Source organism: Ailuropoda melanoleuca, chromosome 14 (genome assembly GCF_002007445.2).
Source record: "Ailuropoda melanoleuca isolate Jingjing chromosome 14, ASM200744v2, whole genome shotgun sequence".
Classification (NCBI taxonomy): Eukaryota; Metazoa; Chordata; class Mammalia; order Carnivora; family Ursidae; genus Ailuropoda; species Ailuropoda melanoleuca.
In genome coordinates, this window is record NC_048231.1 from 44,568,709 (window position 1) to 44,585,921 (window position 17,213).

General features: G+C 56.3%; 2 protein-coding genes across 2 annotated transcripts in view; one reads left to right on the forward strand and one right to left on the reverse strand.

The window, feature by feature from the left end:
* Positions 1 to 3,555: 3,555 nt before the first annotated feature.
* LOC105240696 (RIMS-binding protein 3A) lies at positions 3,556 to 8,972 on the reverse strand. Its single transcript, XM_011233691.3, has one exon. The coding sequence runs from the start codon at positions 8,970 to 8,972 to the stop codon at positions 3,987 to 3,989; it is 4,986 nt and encodes a 1,661-aa protein (XP_011231993.2). The 3' UTR covers positions 3,556 to 3,986.
* Positions 8,973 to 11,976: 3,004 nt separating this feature from the next.
* UBE2L3 (ubiquitin conjugating enzyme E2 L3) overlaps positions 11,977 to 17,213 on the forward strand; it is a 62,339-nt gene continuing 57,102 nt past the window's right edge. The window contains exon 1 of the mRNA XM_002926289.4: positions 11,977 to 12,050. Coding sequence (XP_002926335.2) covers positions 11,992 to 12,050 — 59 coding nt within the window. The 5' untranslated portion in view covers positions 11,977 to 11,991. The remainder of the gene's footprint in view (positions 12,051 to 17,213) is intronic.

Sequence of the window (17,213 nt, forward strand, 5' to 3'; positions counted from 1 at the left end):
CAGACCCATCAGCCCCTGCCACCTGTGTCCTTACCAGCTTTCTTGGTCTTCCTTTGGGTCCTGAGCCTGGGCTGAGTGTTGTGTACGTATGACCTGCTCCATGTAACCTCCTGCCCCACCCCCGGCCCTGCCAAAGGTGAAGAAACTGAAGTTCAGAGAAGCCTCCCAGCTGTCCCCTGGCAAGCCAGGGTTTGGACCTAGCTGGCTGGGCTCTGCAGCCCAGCTGCTCCACCACTCATGGCCCTGCCTCTTCTAGGCCACCAGGCCTCGTGCTTCTTTACTCATTCACTCAAACTTCCCATAGCCTCGAGGAAGCTAGGATTTGTAGAAACAGAACTGGAAGAAGAGTTCTGAAAAGCGAGGCTTCCCTGTGGCTGGGTGTCAGACTTGCCAGGCCTGATATCAATCCGGGGTGCCCAGAAAGGCAACCACTGTAGGTAGGGAGGAGGAGCCCCTCAGGGTGCTTTGGTGAGAGGGAAGGGAGAGAACAGGGATGGGTGGGGCCTGAATCCCAGGCCTGCAGGATCAAAGAGACGTTTCTGCTTACCCTGACACTACGCTCAGGGCCTGAAAAGACAGGTGTGGGCCCAGGCAGCTCTGCCCTGGTGCACAGTCCCTGGGGAGCCACCCTTGGTGCACCCAGGCTGCCCCCTGGTGGCGGCAACAGGAAGCTCCCAGGGACTTGGAAGCCCTTCCAGGAGAGGGGGCCCTCCACAGCTGGTAGGTACTTGTCCCCAGTCTCTTTCCCCTGCCTGTGCCTCAGGGTCTTTGCTTCTGCTGTTGCCGCTGACTGGGATCCCCTCCTTCCTCCTGCCCCAGTGTCCCAGGGTCAGAATTAGCAAACATACCCTCTGCTGGTCAGGGTCAGCATCTTCCTCTATGCCAATGGATTTAGCCCAGTGTGTGGTATGAATGCCTGGAGCCCAGGCCAGTGTCTGGGCCAGCACAGAGGCCACAGACAGAGGATAGTAAAAAACTACTTGTTCCTTCATTCCACATGCATTTATTGAGGACCCACTATGACAATGGCTTTGGCAATGACTAAGCCAAAGAGGTCTCTTCATTGGAGCTTACATTCTGTCTGTGGAGATGGCTGTGACGGAGGGACACAGACAACAGGAAAACCATGGGCAACATGCCAACTGTAGATTAGGGCTACAGAGGAAAATAAAGTGGGGTAGGGGCTGCAGCGAGGGGGTGGGGGGCCACTTCATAACCACGGCAGATTGTTCTGCCGCTGTTGGAACAAAGGGAGCAAGCTTGACCAATGGTCAGGGAAGGATGCAAAGTTAAGTAAAAAGTGACAGAACAGTATGGTCAGCATAATTCTCATTTGGTTCTTATGGAGTTATAGTTACTGTCTTTAATGTTGGAAGTGGGTGGATTAAAGTTTCTCTTCTCTTGCTGAACTGCTGTTGCTCTTCCAATGCATGGAAAACATTTTTGTCCCTACCCCCGCGGTCCATGGGAAGCCCCCGCAGCCTCCCAACCTGTGCCCAGGAGCCGGGAGGGGCCAGGCTCTCCTCTCTTGCAGGAGTGGTTTTCTTGTTGTTCGTTGTCCGCAGGCTCCTTTGGGGCTGTGCTCTCACAGACACCCGACAGTTTGAAACACTGTGAAAGCTGGGAAGAGAGATTTACACACCCATGTTCATAGCAGCATTATTCACAATAGCCAAGAAAGTTGAACCACCCAAGAGTCCACTGATGGATGAATGGGTAAACAAAATGTGGTCTACCCATTCAATGGACTATTACTTGGCCTTGAAGAGGAAGGACGATTTGATACATGCCACAACAAGGCTGAACCTTATGCTCAGTGAAATAAGCTAGACACAAAAAGACAAATTTACTGTGTGAGTCCACTTACAGGAGGAGATCCCTACAGTATTCAAATTCAGAGACAGAAAGTAGATTAAAGGTTATTGGGGGCTGGGGCTCCTGGGTGGCTCAGATGGTTAAGCATCTTTCTTCAGCTCAGGTCATGATCCCAGAGTCCTGGGATCGAGCCCTGCATCGGGCTCCTGGCTCAATGGGGAGTCTGCTTTTCCCTCTGCCTCTACTCTTCCCCCTGCTTGTGCTCTCTCACTCTGTCAAATAAACTAAAATAAAATCTTTAAAAAAAGGTTATTGGGCACTGAGGGAAGTGATATGGGGGAGTTGTTTAATGGGCACAGAGTTTCAGTTTTGTGAGATGAAATGAACTCGGGGAATTGGTTGCACGACAATATGAATGTACTTAACCCTACTGAATCATACACTTAAAAATGTTCAACACGGGAGGTGCCTGGCTGGCTCCGGTGCTCAGCAGGCAGTCGGCTTCTCCCTCTCCCTCTGTCCCCCCCCCCCCCCCCCCCCACCGCTCATGCTCTCTCTCTCTCTCAAATAAATAATAAAATAAAATCTTTAAAAAAATGGTTGAGGGGTGCCTGGGTGGCGCAGTCGTTAAGCGTCTGCCTTGGGCTCAGGGCGTGATCCTGGGGTCCTGGGATCAAGCCCCACATCAGGCTTCTCTGCTGGGAGCCTGCATCTTCCTCTCCCACTCCCCCTGCTTGTGTTCCCTCTCTCGCTGGCTGTCTCTCTGTCAAATAAATACATAAATTCTTTAAAAATAAATAAACAAATAAAATAAATAAAAAACTTAAAAATTAAAAAATGGTTGAGTAAGGAACAGTTTCCTTCCCAGGCTTAGGCCAGAAGCCTTCCTCTCACGAGCGGTGCATGCACACCACAGCTGCTGCACTAGCCCCTGTGTTTCGTGAGGATACGGCAGCAACCCCCCCACCCTGGGTCTGTTCCTTCCCAGGGCCAGCTTGGTGGAACCCTCTGGACCCAGTTCCCCAAGGAAGCTAACTGCTAGTGGTTCCAATCCTTCTGCCTGCCCGGGAACGCTTCTGGTCAGTTCTTCCTGCACCCAGGAAGGCAGTGCCCTTTCTTTGACATCATCAATGGACTCAGGGAAACAAAGGAGTGTCAGACAGAAGCAGAGATGGATGAAGACCACCTTTCATTCCCACTTTCCCAGAGGGGGAGCCCAGAAGACTGTGGGAGGACACAGCTCTGCAGCTGTGTGACCTGACAAGAGGGGGCCCCCCTCCCTGAACCTCAGAGGCTCTTCTGTAAGATGGGGGAAATACAGAAATGCCCTCCCAGGGAGACACACTGGGGAAAGGGGGCAGTTACGAACGCCGTGCAGAGTGGGATCCCCAGTTGGGAGATGCTGATCCCACTCTCCACAAAGGCTGACACCCAGGGACACAGGCCATGTGCAGGGAGGCCTGTGGGGGACACCAGCCTCACCGAGCCTCTGTGGGGCCCTGCTTCATCTGCCCTGGCTCTTGGCCAACCCGTTGGTGGCCCTGCCAGAAGACCCTAAGCTGAGCACACCCCTAAAGAGGAAGGAGGTGCCCTCCCCAGCGGGGAACGCATGTCTGATGTCATTGCAGGATTCCTAGACAGAAGGCGGGGGTCAGGTATGTTTGTTTCCCTTGGCTGTGCTTTTACTCCTAAAGTATTATTTTTCTTTTTTTTCTATGAACATTTTAATGAGGGGTTGAACATAAGATAGAAAAATAACATTCTGGTCACTTTTTTTTTTTTTAAAGAGGCAGGCTTTTCTTGAGATTTTCATACAAGGCAATGGATGAGTAAACTCCTAAAGAAACTCCTAGAGAAAATGCATACTGAGCACAGAAAAAGGCACTTCTCCAAACACCATCACGGTCACTGACGACTCCGAAACAGCCGGTCGGACTCTCACAGGCTGCTTCTTCTGCTTTCTTTGGGGGACAGCTCAGTTCAGACTTAAGCCTTGCTCCTCTCAGAGGCGAGGGGCCACCTAGGGACTGCCTTCAGTTTCCCACAGTGACGCCTGGAGCAAGTGCTGCACACGGAGATGAGGAGGGGTGCTGTAGGTAGGGTCCCAGGGCTTGCTTCTCCTCTGACGGGGTGTGGGTGGCCAGAGGCCACTACCCCGGTGGGAGCCTTGCTCACTTTCCATGGAGAGAAAGGCGATCCAGCAGGTGGGCTGGGACCAGGCCCCTGTGACCACCTGACTCCCCGAAATAGAATCCCTTGTCATCCACAGGCCCGTAGACTGTGACCACATCCCCTGCCCTCAGTGACAGCTTATCTTTTGCCTGGCCCCCTGCTCGCCCATCCTTGGGGTCATAGTCCAAAGCTGCCATCATGGTTGTTGGAGTCCACAGTGGTGACATCCTGGGGTTCCCTTGGGGCATAGGAAAGGAGCCCTGGGGGTTGGTGAGCCCCCCAAAGTCATCGAAGTGGGCCACAGGAGGCAAGTACCCTTCCACTGGCAAATGCCACCTCCCATCAGTCTGCTCTGTGTCCACCTTCACCTCAGCCACCAAGTGCCCTGGTATGCTGCCCACTTGCCCATTACATTCACCATGGTAGAAGCCACAAGGGTTCTGAGAGCCCCACACTCTCAGCAACTGCCCTTTCTGGAAGGCCAGCTCCTCCTCTGCCACCTCGGGGCTGGCAGACATCACCAGAGGGTCATAATCAAAGAGGGCCACAAAGACCCTGACCAGAGTGTCCACTCCTGTCCCCAGTGGTGAGGGGCCACCCCTGGGCATCTTAATGACTTTACTGGATGGAGCTGGACAAAGTGCGGGGCTGGCCTCCAGGAGCTGGCACATTCTCTTGCCCCCCAGCCCCTGACCTCTCCCATTTTGGGTCCTAAACTCCCTTCTCTGCTCTCGCCTCTTTGTGCCCCACCGACTGAAGCACACCACCACTTCCTCCTGCAAAATGTCATGGAAGTCAGACATGTATGGTTGGCTGGTGGTGTCCAGCCAGGAAGGGATGAGCGCTTGGGTATCTTGCGTTTGCCTAAGGACCTTCTCAAGGACAGCCTTTTCCTGATACGGTTCTTTGTTGAGCCCACACTCTGGAAACCGATGGATGACTCCTGAAGCAGGGCTTTGTCGGGGGGCTACGTGCCAGTAGCGGTCTTCTCCCCTCGACTGGCCACTGGGCAGAGGTGGTCTGTGGTTTGAGGAACTCTGCTGAAGGAGCAGGTCCTTTGTGCAGACCCCCTGGGCCTCTGGAGGCCCCTGGGCTTGGCTGCCACACCCCGCACTTGCACATTCTCTTTTTGGACTCAGGTTGGGCATTGGGGACTGCCTCCTTGGCGGTTCTTCAGGGAAAGCTTCTAGAAACTTGGCCTGGGGCTCCCCGCAGCTTCCAGGAGTCTGGGGGCTGGTGGCGGCACTCAGGGGAGCCAGCGCCAGCCCCTGAGAACAGACAGGGATGGTGACTCTGCAGGTAGATGGGTAGCTACAGGGGTAGCTAAAGGAAGAAGTCTCCGGCAATTGGTGACAGGTGAGACAGTTGTGAGGGATCTGGGCTGGTACCGAATCCAGGGACTCACCGCAAAGCGACATGGTTCTCACAGAGACATTCTGGCACATCAGGGGCAGCTGGAGCTGGGAAAATTCCAACAGCGTGCTCCCAGCAGTGGCATCCGCAACCTCCGCAACCTTGAGCCCATCAGCATACACAGCGTAACCAGTGACCTGGACTCCATTGGATGACCCGGCGGAGTCAATGGTTACGGGGAGCCAGCTGACCACCAGGAGGCCTGGTGAGGCATGGTGCTCCACCAGCACATCCAGTGGAGGGTCGGGGGGTCCTGCCAGGGGCGTGTTGAAGGTGATGGTAGAGGACATTGTTTCCCAGTGCACCTGCAGCGAGTCCCATGGCAGCTGCACCTCCACCCGTGCCTGGTACCTCGTGCCAGGATGCAGGCCGTGGAAGGTGTAGCAGCTCACGCCCGCTGGGGTGAGAGCGTGCTCCCGGCCATTGAGATACACCATGTGGAGGTGGCTGCTGCTGCTGTAGACCCAGGCAACCTTGGCCGATGTGGCTGCAACATTTTGCAGGTGTAGTTGCATGGGGGCCATGCAAAGAGCCCCTCTGGTCCCTAGAAGGGGTCTGGAGAAGCCTTTCTCTTTCACACACTGCAGTGCGCCCAGCCGGCTGTCTTCTGTCTTGGCATCTGAGATCTCTGTTGCCACTTCTGTCTCGGAGCCTGCCCCCACCATCTGGCACGGCCCCCTGTCCACAGCTCCCTGGGCTTTCCCAGGCAAGAAGCTGTGACCAGTGTCTTCCTTCAAACACTTGCCCTGTCCAGCTGGGAGTCGAGTGGGGCCAAGGTCAGGGGATTTGAGGGGCAGGAAGTCCAGGATGTCACTGTCTGGAATCTGCTCCACCAGGTTGGAGGGCACCAGTCCTCGGCGGCCATCCTCAAGCTCCCCTTCATAAAAGCCGTCTTCATCCATGTCCCCAAAGATATAGACATAATCCCCTGCTGTGAGGGGTAGCTCACTCTCAGGGTGTTCATTAGGCCCCTTATAAGGATTGTAGCTATACCGAGCCAGGAATATCTTGAGCTTGGGGGCCAAGGGGGCCTCTGAGCCCCCCACTTCCAAGGTGGAGGACACATTGTCAGGCTCCAGATCCTCCACCTCGCTGGCTGTGTCCATATCTACAGTCGGACAAGACGTGGGCACCGTGGCCCACATGGACTCCACCTCAGAGGAAGAGTTCGACTGGGAGCTAGTTTTCTTGGCCTGGGACCTGGACTCCAGAGGTCGACTGGCTGGGACTCTATCAGGCACTTGAGGGGCACTGGCTGGCTCCTCGATGGCAACTGGACTTTCCCGCTGAGACGCTTCCAGATTCTCCCATTTGTCTCTGCTGGGTTGGGAAGGTGCCTGGTCTTCAGACTCCAGCTGGAACTCGGTCCTTCCACTATCTCTAACTTGGGACTCGGGGGCTTGGGGGGCCTCCTGGGGTTCCTGGGGAGGGCGGCCAGGCTGACACTGGAGCGCTAGCAACTCCTCGCGAGCGGCCTGGAGATCGTGCAAGGCCTTCTGCAGGTCGTGCTGCAGCTGTTGCTGCCTGTCCTGCCCGCGCGCCGCCTGCTGCAGCAGCTGCTCAGCCAGCATGCCGGCGGCGTCGCGCTCCTGGCACGCGCGGCCCAGCTGCCCGCGCACATCGTCGTTCTCGGCCGCCACCTTCAGCGTCCAGTCGGCCTGGGCCTGCAACCGCGCATTCTCCTGGGCCAGCCAGGCTCCCTCGCGTAGCGCCGCCTGCAGCTGTGCCTCAGCTTCGTCGCCGCGCCTCCGCGCGGTTGCCGCCTGGGCGCCCAGCTCCTCACACTCTCGTCGCCGCGCGCCCAGCTCAAGCTCCAGCGCCTGCAGCTGGCGCCGCGCCTCCTCGCTGGGTGCGCTCTGGCCGTCCGCCTCCGCTCGGGCGCTGCCGGTGGCCTGCTGCCGCGTCAGCTGTCTCTGCAGGCGCAGCACCTCCCGCTGGGACTCGCGCTGCAGTCGGCCCAACTCGCTGATGTTGAGCCGCTGGGCTTGGGCTTGGGCCGCACCCCCGCCAGGGTTCAGGACACTGCCGAAGCCCGTGGCGACGCGCGCCTGCAGCAAGTGGCACTCCTGCCGTAGCTCTGCGATCTGCTTGTCCTTGGCCAGCAGCGCGCTCTCCTGCTGGGACAAGTCCCGGGCGCGCTGGCGGGAAAAGGCCTGGCACAGCTCCAGGCCGGCGCGGCTCTCGCCCGGCACAGGCGCGCTCACAGCCCGCAGGTTGGTTTCTTGCAGCTTTCGGGCTCGGTCCTCCAGGCGCCGCGCGAGGCCGGTAAGCTTCGCGTGCTTCACCTTGAGCCGCTTCACCTTCTCGTCGGACTTGTCCTGGAAGCCTGCGCGCCGCAGCTGCATGTTCTCCTCCCGCAGGCCGGAGCAGCGGCGTGCCAGCGCCTGCAACGCCTTGGACAGTTCCGAGTTCTGCTTCACCAGCTCCTGGTAGTCCAGACCCGGCGGCGAGCGGGCTAGGGCTTCGCAGGGCTGGATCCCAGAGTCTCCTGGCGGATCGCTAGGGCTCCTGTGCTCTGATGGCGGCTGTGGCGGTGGTGGTGACGGTGGTGACGGTGGTGACGGTGGTGGCGGCGGCGGCGGGGGACTCGGGGAGCCTAAGATGGAGGCGCCTAGCGAGGAGGCCCGCTCCTCGGATTCGGGGGCCTTGGGGCAACTGAGGGTGATATCCAGAGAGCGGGAACGCGCTGGTGCCAAGGAATCGAGAGAGCTGGCGCGCGTGTGGAGCAGGCTATCTGGGGAGTTGGAGCACCCGGCCCGCACCACGTCTAGAGAGCGGGAGCGCAGGCTGACGCCAGCGCTCAGGCAGTCAGCATTCAGGGATTCAAGTCTACAGACGGACTTTGGTGGCCCGCGGGAGTCATTGGCTGCACGGGGGGGCGGCCCTTCCGAAGAAGGCACCGCTTGGGGGTTGGGGGAGCCGGGCAAAGCCGGGTGCCAGCGGAAGTGCTCTAGGATGTACTTGAGGAAGAGCTGGCGCTCCACGTCGAGCTCAGCCTGCAGGTGTCGGATGCGCGAAGCCTGCTCACCGTCGGTTTCCCAGCGAAGCTGTGCCAGCACTTCCTGCAGGCGACAGTGGCACTGAGCGGCAGCGACCTCGGGCGCCCCCGCGCGGCCACAGTAACCACGGTTCACCAACTCCTCGGCCAGCTGGCGCTGCAACTCCCGGGCCTGGCGCATGACGCCGTCGCGCTCACGGTGCAGCAGCTGGCGCAGCTGCCGCATCTCGGCCTCCTTCCAGCGCAGCAGCTGCCGGATCTCGGCCTCACGCTCCCGCAGCACATCCTCCTGTAGCTGCCGCAGCTCCCGGCCGCGCTGAGCCTCCCACTTGGAGCGCAGATGGTCAACCAGCTGCTGCCGCTCCCGCTCTGCCGCCTCCCTCAGCTGGCGCGCCTGGGACGCGAAGCGCTGCCTCTCCGCCCGCCCGCGCGCCCGCTCAGTCTCCAGCTCGGCCCGCAGCTTCTCCAGCTCCCGCCTTTGCTCCTCCAGCACCGCCGCCGACGGACTCGGACCACCCGGCTTCTTGGGTGTCGCGCGGCCCCCGCCCGAAGGGCTGGGCGAGTCTTTGGTCATGGTGGCCACAGCCCGGCCAGACGCCTGACCTCGCCTGGCCCAGGCCGCTGCTAGCCAACGGCCACCACCCCCGCTGCGGCCAACCGCCCCGCGCGCCCCTTCCGGCGCCCCTGGGGGTCTCCGCGCGCCCCTTCCGCCTCTGAGCCCCTTCCCCCACCTTCTGCTGCGGGTGCACTAGCCTGAGCTCCTCTCCTGGCTGCCTACGCGGGGGCTGGGGTGCCAGACTGCCTTGCTCAACGCAGCCCATGTCCTTTCTGGGATGCCAGGGGTCTCCCTGATCCCAGGCCCTTCCCTGTTTCTGGTGTCATGTCCTTTGTGACTCACCGGGGATACTCTCCCAGGCATTGTACAATCCTTTCAGGCCAACTTGTACCGGGGCAAGCCCCGGTCACAGCTCTGGACCTGAAGGGAGGAGCACCATGTGTGGGTCAAGGTCAGGATGGGGTGTGAGCAGATCCCGCCTGGCCCTGGTGCCCGTTCAGGTGGCCTTTTTGGCCTAAGTGTCTGGGAACCACAACAGAATACTCCCAAACTTGGAGGCGAGCCCTGAACACCTGCTAGGGGAGGGTGCATCTGATGTCTGCACCTCAAAGGTGCCTACCCTTCCAAGCACCTGGGCACTTGGATGCATTTTCTATTTAAACTTACTTCGCCCATTTTACAGACGAGGAGTCTTTTTTTTGGGGGGGGGTGTTTTTTGTCTTCTTTTCACAGATGAGAGGTCTTTCTTAGGCACATAGTCTGGGCATACCATGCCAGCTGATTTAAAGGAGAAAGCCTCCTTGGAGAAGCAAACCGCTGGCCTATGTTTCCTCGGTTCATTTTTATGATCATCTTGCAAGGACACTCTGAGAGATAAGGACCTCTTCATGGTCACACTGCCCAGAAGTAGCTTAGTGGGGAGTCAAACCTGGGAAATTTTGCTTCCAGAGTCTGTGGGCACTCTGACTCCATCTGCCCAATCTTAGGGTTGCAGCTGTGAAGACCATTCCTCAGTGTTTCTCTCAGGGGAGGGTCTCACACTTTGCCTCTGCAGAAGGAGAGAGGATCAAGTAGAACCCAGAGTGGAAAGCTGGCCAGGGAGGGAGGGGAGAATGGGGATGTCATAGGGGCCCAGCCCACCCTTTGTCTGGCCAAGGAGTGCTCAGGGCTTCCTGCTTCTCCAAAAGGTAAAGTCACAGACCCTTATAGGCCCAGCTGGTTCCCATTGCCATCTCCCTGGGGGTAGCAAGGCCAGAGAACTTTCTGTGGCTCTCCAAGGGGCCATGAGGTCAGATGGTTAGGGTTGGTGTGTTTTTGGAGTCAAAGGGTCCTTCAGCTCCTTGTACCATTTCCATGTCCTCATCTGTGAAACGAGCTAATAATGCAATCCCTTTCTGTGCCGTGTGACCTCCTAGAGTTCCCTGACGTCTCAGAGCATCTATTTCTTTGGTTTGTGAGGTTTCACTAAGGTGAGACCACACAGTGCCTAGAACAGAGCAAGGCTCTGGTTGGCAGCTCACTGATTTGATTTGATTTTTTATTTTATTATTTTCTATTTTATTTTTTTAAGATTTTATTTATTTACATGTCAGAGAGAACAGGGGAAGCAGCAGACAGAGGGAGAAGCAGGCTCCCTGCTGAGTAAGGAGCCTGATGTGGGGCTGGATCCGAAGACCCTGAGATCATGACCCAACCAGAAGGCAGCCGCTTAATCGACTAAGACACCCAGGCACACCAGCTCACTGATCTTAATCCCTGTCCCTTTTTTTGCAGCTAGAGAAACTGAGGTCGGCAAGCAGAGATTTGGCTGAGGCCAGTCAGGGCGGCTGTGGTAGAGGCAGCACATGTAACCTTTGTGCTCCCTGGGAATCACTCCGGATTACTCATGGCAGATGGGAAGCCTCAGAGACCTGGGTGTCCATCCAGGCTCTGCCACTGTTTGGCTGAGTGACATGGCCAATTACGCCCCCTCTCCTGGCCTCTGCACAATGGATGTATTGATTACACCGGCCTTCCGTGGTTTAGAGAGAGACGCACCAGGACTCTTGTCAGCTGATGACCAGCTGTGTGATAGGAGCCGCATCAAGATCTGCGTAAGTTCTCATCTTCCCATCCAGGGCTTGGCCTAGACTCTCACAGGCTTCTTCCAGGAATCTGAAGAATCTCCCTGCCTGAAAGGCGCCTGGGCCTTTGTGTGTGTTGTTCCCCCTGCCTGGGATGCCTAGATTGCCCAACACAAAAAAACAACGCCCCCTGCAGACCAAGAGCCTACTATGTGCCATGCTCAGTTCTAGATGCCATTCATTCTTTACACCACCCATTTTACAGATAAGAAGTCTCAAGGCCTTGTGGAGCAGGAGTTTTTGTCCACTTACCTAGTGCTAACCTTATCTTGTCCTTTAGCCTCAGCTTAGCAGTTCCTTCTCCAGGAAGCCTTCCCTGACTCTGCGGGCTGGGTCTGGGCCCCCAAGAACTCTACAGCCCTGACTGCCCTAACTGGCACTCCTCCATTTGGAATAGGGATGTATCTGATATATATTAGTGTCCCTGCCCGGAGTGGTTTCAGAGAAGGAATAAGTGAAAAGTCCCTCCCCAGAAAGGAGGGATAGGGACCCAGGGATAGGCAAGCAGGAAGGGCATAAAGGGTACCATCCAACCAGGCCACCCAGCCTGCCTATCTCCTACATTCGGGTACCACCTGGCATCAAGGACTGAAGCCCCAGGCTCTGGGCTGCCTATCTGGGCCTGGGGCAGACACCTTGGGCTGGAGTGAGGGTCAGGCCTCATTAGAGATGTTGGCAGGATCCAAAGCTGCGTAACACACATGCATACACGTACTCATGGCCTCTCTCAGCCTGGCCACCTAGGTGGCTGGGGAGGGAGCTCAGGAGCCCCTACTTAAGTCTGGCTACTCCCTGTTCTTCCTGTCCCAGCACCAAGTGGCTCCTGGGAGATGCAGATGGACATCGATACCTGGCTATTTGCACCTAGACCTTGATGTTATGGTCACATTGGAGACCGATTTGCTTCTCTGTCTATGGCGTCCATGACTTCTCTAGGTTTCAGGCCCTCTCACTTACACAGTCATTTCTCCAGGTAGGTGGGCAGTTGACCTTGGCCCCATCTCACAGGTGGGGAGGCAGAGGCTCAGAGAAGCAGATGTCGTGTTCATTCAGCATGTGGCTCTGTGGGCTCCACCCTTTCTGATGTTACTCACGTTTTTCAAATCCGGTTCTCCTGAACCACTGGTGTGCCATGGGAGATCGATGCCTTTGGGCAATGGTATGTAACAAGAACACAGAGAATTGTGACTCCAATTGTTCTCTTGGAGAAGCAATGTGGAATTGGGGGGTGGAGTGATGCAGGGATGGCCTTAGCCTTGAGCTGGTGCTGGACCACTGGATGTGGTAGCCACAGGCAGAGAATCTTCATGGAATCCTCACTGCAGCTCTGTTTGACAGAGGAGAACCCGAGGCTTGGTGGGAGCGGGTGGCTTGCCAGGGCACATAGGCGTCTGCGGCAGATCTGGATTGTCACTTGGGACAGTGGTTAGGGCTCCATGGCCTGGATGTCTGCTGCAGCCTCTAGAGGGAGCCCCAACCATCAGGGCAGGAGGGCAGGCTGCTGCTAAGGAAGAGGACCCTGGGGTGAGTCTCTGGGAACCCGACAGTCACCATCCAGCTGCTGCTTGGGCTGGCACCACCTGTGGCACGTCAGAGGCGTTCTGGAATGTGGTTGAGTGGATGAGCAAACCAGGGCTTCCCCAGTGCCAGGCTTCTGCCACCCCCACTCTCATCACATTGTGGGGTGATTGTTAATGACTTGCTTGTCACCCCCATCAACTCTGAGCTCAGGGAGAGCACAGACCATGTAGATGCATTCTCTGGGTCTTGGCTTTCTTGCCTATAATATGGATTACATGGGTGGTTTTCAAACCAGGTTCCTTAGAGGCTCAGGGTTCCTGAGAAATATTGTAGGATTGTTGGCCGTGGGAGAATGTGTCTGGAGCCAAAGGGGAAATACTGACCCTACCTGCTTCAACAGAGCATGTCCTCCTGTTGGTGTCTTTTTTTTTTTTTTTAATGATTTTATTTATTTGACAAAGAGCACAAGGAGGGGGAGCGGCAGGCAGAGGGAGGGGAAGAAACAGGCTCCCCATTGTGCAAGGAGCCTTATGGAGGTCTCCATCCCAGGACCCTGGGATCATGACCTGAGCCAAAGGCAGACACTTAACCAACTGAGCCACCCAGGCGCCCCTGTTAGTGTCATTCTTTAGGTTCTAAGGCAGACTTTGGCTTAATAAAGAGGTATACCACTAGAAGCAAGTTTGGAAACCTCTGGGTTACAGACCCTCCTGTCTATTATGCGCAAACACACATTGCCCTGACACTCAGTGATTCCACTGACCCTGAGAGAAGGCACCTGTGCCCCTCACGTCTTCACCCCACATCACCAGCCTTATACTCCATGCTGCCTCTCCCCCCAGCACCAGTCTGTGACCTTTGGACCATGTGGTCATGGGGTATGTAATCCTGGGCAATCTGGTTCCCATTCTTCCTCTGCCAGCCTGGCCTGGCCCTGTTTCAGTTCTGCCACCCATGCCTTGAGCTTTACAGAGCTTGCCTGGCCTTAATGAGAGACGAAGACTCCATCCAGAAAGCCAGCCCACTGGAGGATTTTTTTAAAAAAAGATTTTAGTTATTTATTTTTCTGAGAGGGAAATAGAGCACAAGTGGGGGGTGTGGCAGAGGGAGAGAGAGAAGCAGACTCCCCGCCGAGCGTGGAGTGCAATGTGGGGCTTGATCACAGGCCCCTGAGATTAAGACTTGAGCCAAAATCAAGAGTTAAATGCTTACCTGATTGAGTCACCCAGGTGCCCCCCACTGGAGGACTTTAAGCTTCCAGACAGACCCCTGTAGCCCCAGCTTCCACTCTACATCCCTTATTTTTGGGTCAGTGTGTTTCCTTTCCTTTTTTTTTTCTTTTTAACAAAGGGTTTTCTTTACCTTTTTCTTCAGTTAATTTATTTATGTAATAAGTTTATTTATTTATTTGCGAAAGATCGAAAACGAGAGAGCACAGAGGGAGAAGGAGAAGCAGACTCGCCGCTGAGTGGAGAGCCCAATGCGGGGCTGGATCCCAGGACCCTGAGATCATGACCTGAGCCGAAGGCAGATGCTTAACCGACTGAGCCACCCAGGAGCCCATGTTTATTTATATAAGTAATCTCTACACCCAACGTGGGGCTCGAATTCACGACCCCCGAGATCAAGAGTTGCATGCTCTTCCGACTGAGCCAACCAGGCGCCCCTGGGTCAATGTGTTTTCTATCTGTTCTCTGATGTGTCCTCAGCATCTAGAACAGTGCCTAGCACATCTTCAACAAATACATGACTGAAGAAGACAGAGGCATACAGGCCAGGTGTGGTCTCTGTCCACTTGGGATTTATAGTCCAAGGGAGGACACAGGTTAAACACAGATGTGGCAAAGGACTCGAATCGTGGGCAGGGTACTGTGAGTGTTGGATATGGTGCCAATGGGGTGAAGAGCCCTGCCAGAGCAGGCTTCCCTGAGAGCCGAGGCAGGAGAGGGCATGAGGGCAGCCCGGAACTGAGATCAGATTTCAGGCAGTGCGACCTGCCAAGCCCCCAGCCCTCTGCGGTCTGCCTGCCTGCACCGGCTCTCTGCCGTGCACGCCCCACCCAGGGAACGCCCACAAGGGTCTGGCATTGATTCTTGGCAATTGTGTCCCGGTCCGTCGTCAGTTGCCTGAAGAGAAACTGGAGCCCAGAGGGGAAGAAGGGTCATTCAGCAGGGGCCCGATCAGGTCTTCTCACTCTAAGTTGTGGGTAGGCCCGGAACCCCCAGCACTGCCCCTCCCTGGATAGGGCTGGGTACCTGGAGAGGGCCCATGCTGTTGTCTGTCTCCGCCTCCCAAGCCCTGAGGCCATCTATGGCCTACTCCATGCCATCCTGGGGAGGGAAGGACAAGTGTGTGCCAGCTTTTAGCTCTCTGGCTAGGGCTCCCCGGCCTGCCAGGCCGGACTTTCACCCCAGCATCCGCGGCCCGGCTCATCAGGCGTGTGCCCCTGTGGGTGGCCAGCCTGCTCCTACTACACGTTGTAGGCCTTGTCCTGGAGTCTTCACTGTAGCTGGGGAGCCTGGCTCTATCCTCTCCAGAGGAGCGAACTGCTCAGGGTCACACAGGGACTTGTGCCCATGCCTGGAGGACCCAAGTCTGGGCTCTGAACTGGTGCCAGTGTAGCCTGGCCCACTGGCTCTGGCAATCTGAGTGAAATTGTCATCCCCAAGCCTTCAGACAAATGGCTGCTCCTTCCTGAGGACCCAGATGCTGTTGGCAGCGTCAGTGTTTCCAGCTCTCCACTGTTTCCAGGACAGACCTATCTTGTGTCTTCTGCCGTCTCCACTTCTTTCCCCTCTACACCTATTCCATCTGCCCTCCTTCCGCAGCCAGAAGCACAAGGCCTCATCAATCTTACTGACACCAGTACCTTTTGTCCAGTCGTGTGGCTATTGCTCTAGGTCAGGGACAGTCCCCCCCCCCCCGTTTTTTAAAAGATTTTATTTATTTATTAGAGAGAGAGAACAAGCAGTGGGGAAGGGCAGAGGGAGAGGGAGAAGTAGACTCCCAGCTGAGGATGGAGCCCAACACAGAGCTCCATCTCATGACCCTGAGATCATGACCTGAGCCAAAATCAAGACTCAAACGTCCAACTGTCTAAGCCATCCAGGTGCCCCCACGGGACAGTCCTTCATCAACTGTTTGTGGAGCGCCCAACCTAGTCAGGGCAGGGTGGCCAGGCACCATGTGAATTTCCTCATTCACTAAGCACAGAGATCCCCCAATGGGATTTGTGAAGGGAGGATGGAAGGAAAGAGGGAGGTTGGGAGGGAGGATAGAGGGAAAGAAGGAGCACTTTCGGTCAGCTGAGCTTCCCAGACCTTAGTTTCTCCCTTACAGTCGAAGAGCAGACTTGGGCTTGACGCTCTGACCAGCTGGGTGGCTGAAAAGTTGATTGAACCTTTGAGCCTCAGTTTCTTCCTTTGTAAGTGGGGCTGATAACAGTTCTGACCTCAGAGGGTAGGTGGGGGAGTCAATAGAACATCTGTGCATTCGCACTCATGGGAACCCAGCACCCAGCAGGCTGTCGGTTCAACCAAGTGAGCCAGCAAGGTAAGCTGAGTTTTCAAGAATGATTAGCACTTGGGGCTCCTGGGTGGCTCAATCGGACTCTTGATCTCAGCTCAGGTCTTGATCTCTGGGTTGGGAGTTCGAGTCCCATGTTGGGTTCTGTGCTGGGCATGGAGCCTACTTAAAAAAAGAAGAAGGAGGGGCGCCTGGGTGGCACAGTCGTTAAGCGTCTGCCTTCGGCTCAGGGCGTGATCCCGGCGTTGTGGGATCGAGCCCCACATCCGGCTCCTCCACTATGAGCCTGCTTCTTCCTCTCCCACTCCCCCTGCTTGTGTTCCCTCTCTCGCTGGCTGTCTCTATCTCTGTCGAATAAATAAATAAAATCTTTAAAAAAAGGAGAAGGAGAAGGAGAGGAAAGAGGAAGAGGAGGAGGAGGAGGAGAAGGGAAGGAAGAAGAAGAATTAACATTTGCCAGATGGGTAAGGTGGTGTTGCAGGGAGGGAATGACAAAGTCATCACAGGCAAAAGGAGCAGCAAGGACAGAGGCAGGGGGTGTGGTGTCGCAGGAGCACTGGTCTTGGGAAGGGAGAGATGTAGGATGTGAGGCTTTGGGCCAGCAGAAGGAGGTTAAGGCAGAGCCTCGTCAGCATGAACCAGATCAGGGTCTAATTTCTGGAACCCCTTCTTCCTAGCTGGGTGATGAAGGGCAAGCTACCACTCTCAGGGCCTCAGTTTCCTCTCCTGTGAAATGGAACATCTTAGCGCTGCTCTGTGGTGCCAGTAAACTTGGTGATGGGTGTAAATATGCAGCGCCCAGTGCCAGGCATACAGTCAACCTGCTGAGGAGCTCCTTCCATCCCTGGCCCCTCCTTCGGCCACTGTCAGGCTTCCCCTCTGGGCTCCCACACCTCACCTGACCATTGCCACATTCTGGCATTCTCCTCGATGCCTCCCCAGGATGCTACAAGCTGCTTGAGGGCAGGTGCCACCTTTGTATCTCCCTCTCTGAGCCTAGCAGGTGAGCACCCAGGATCCTGTGCTGACTGGGAGAAGAAGCATGTGGTAGGTTCTAGCCAAAGGGCCTGGAGTCCGGGAGGTGGAGGAG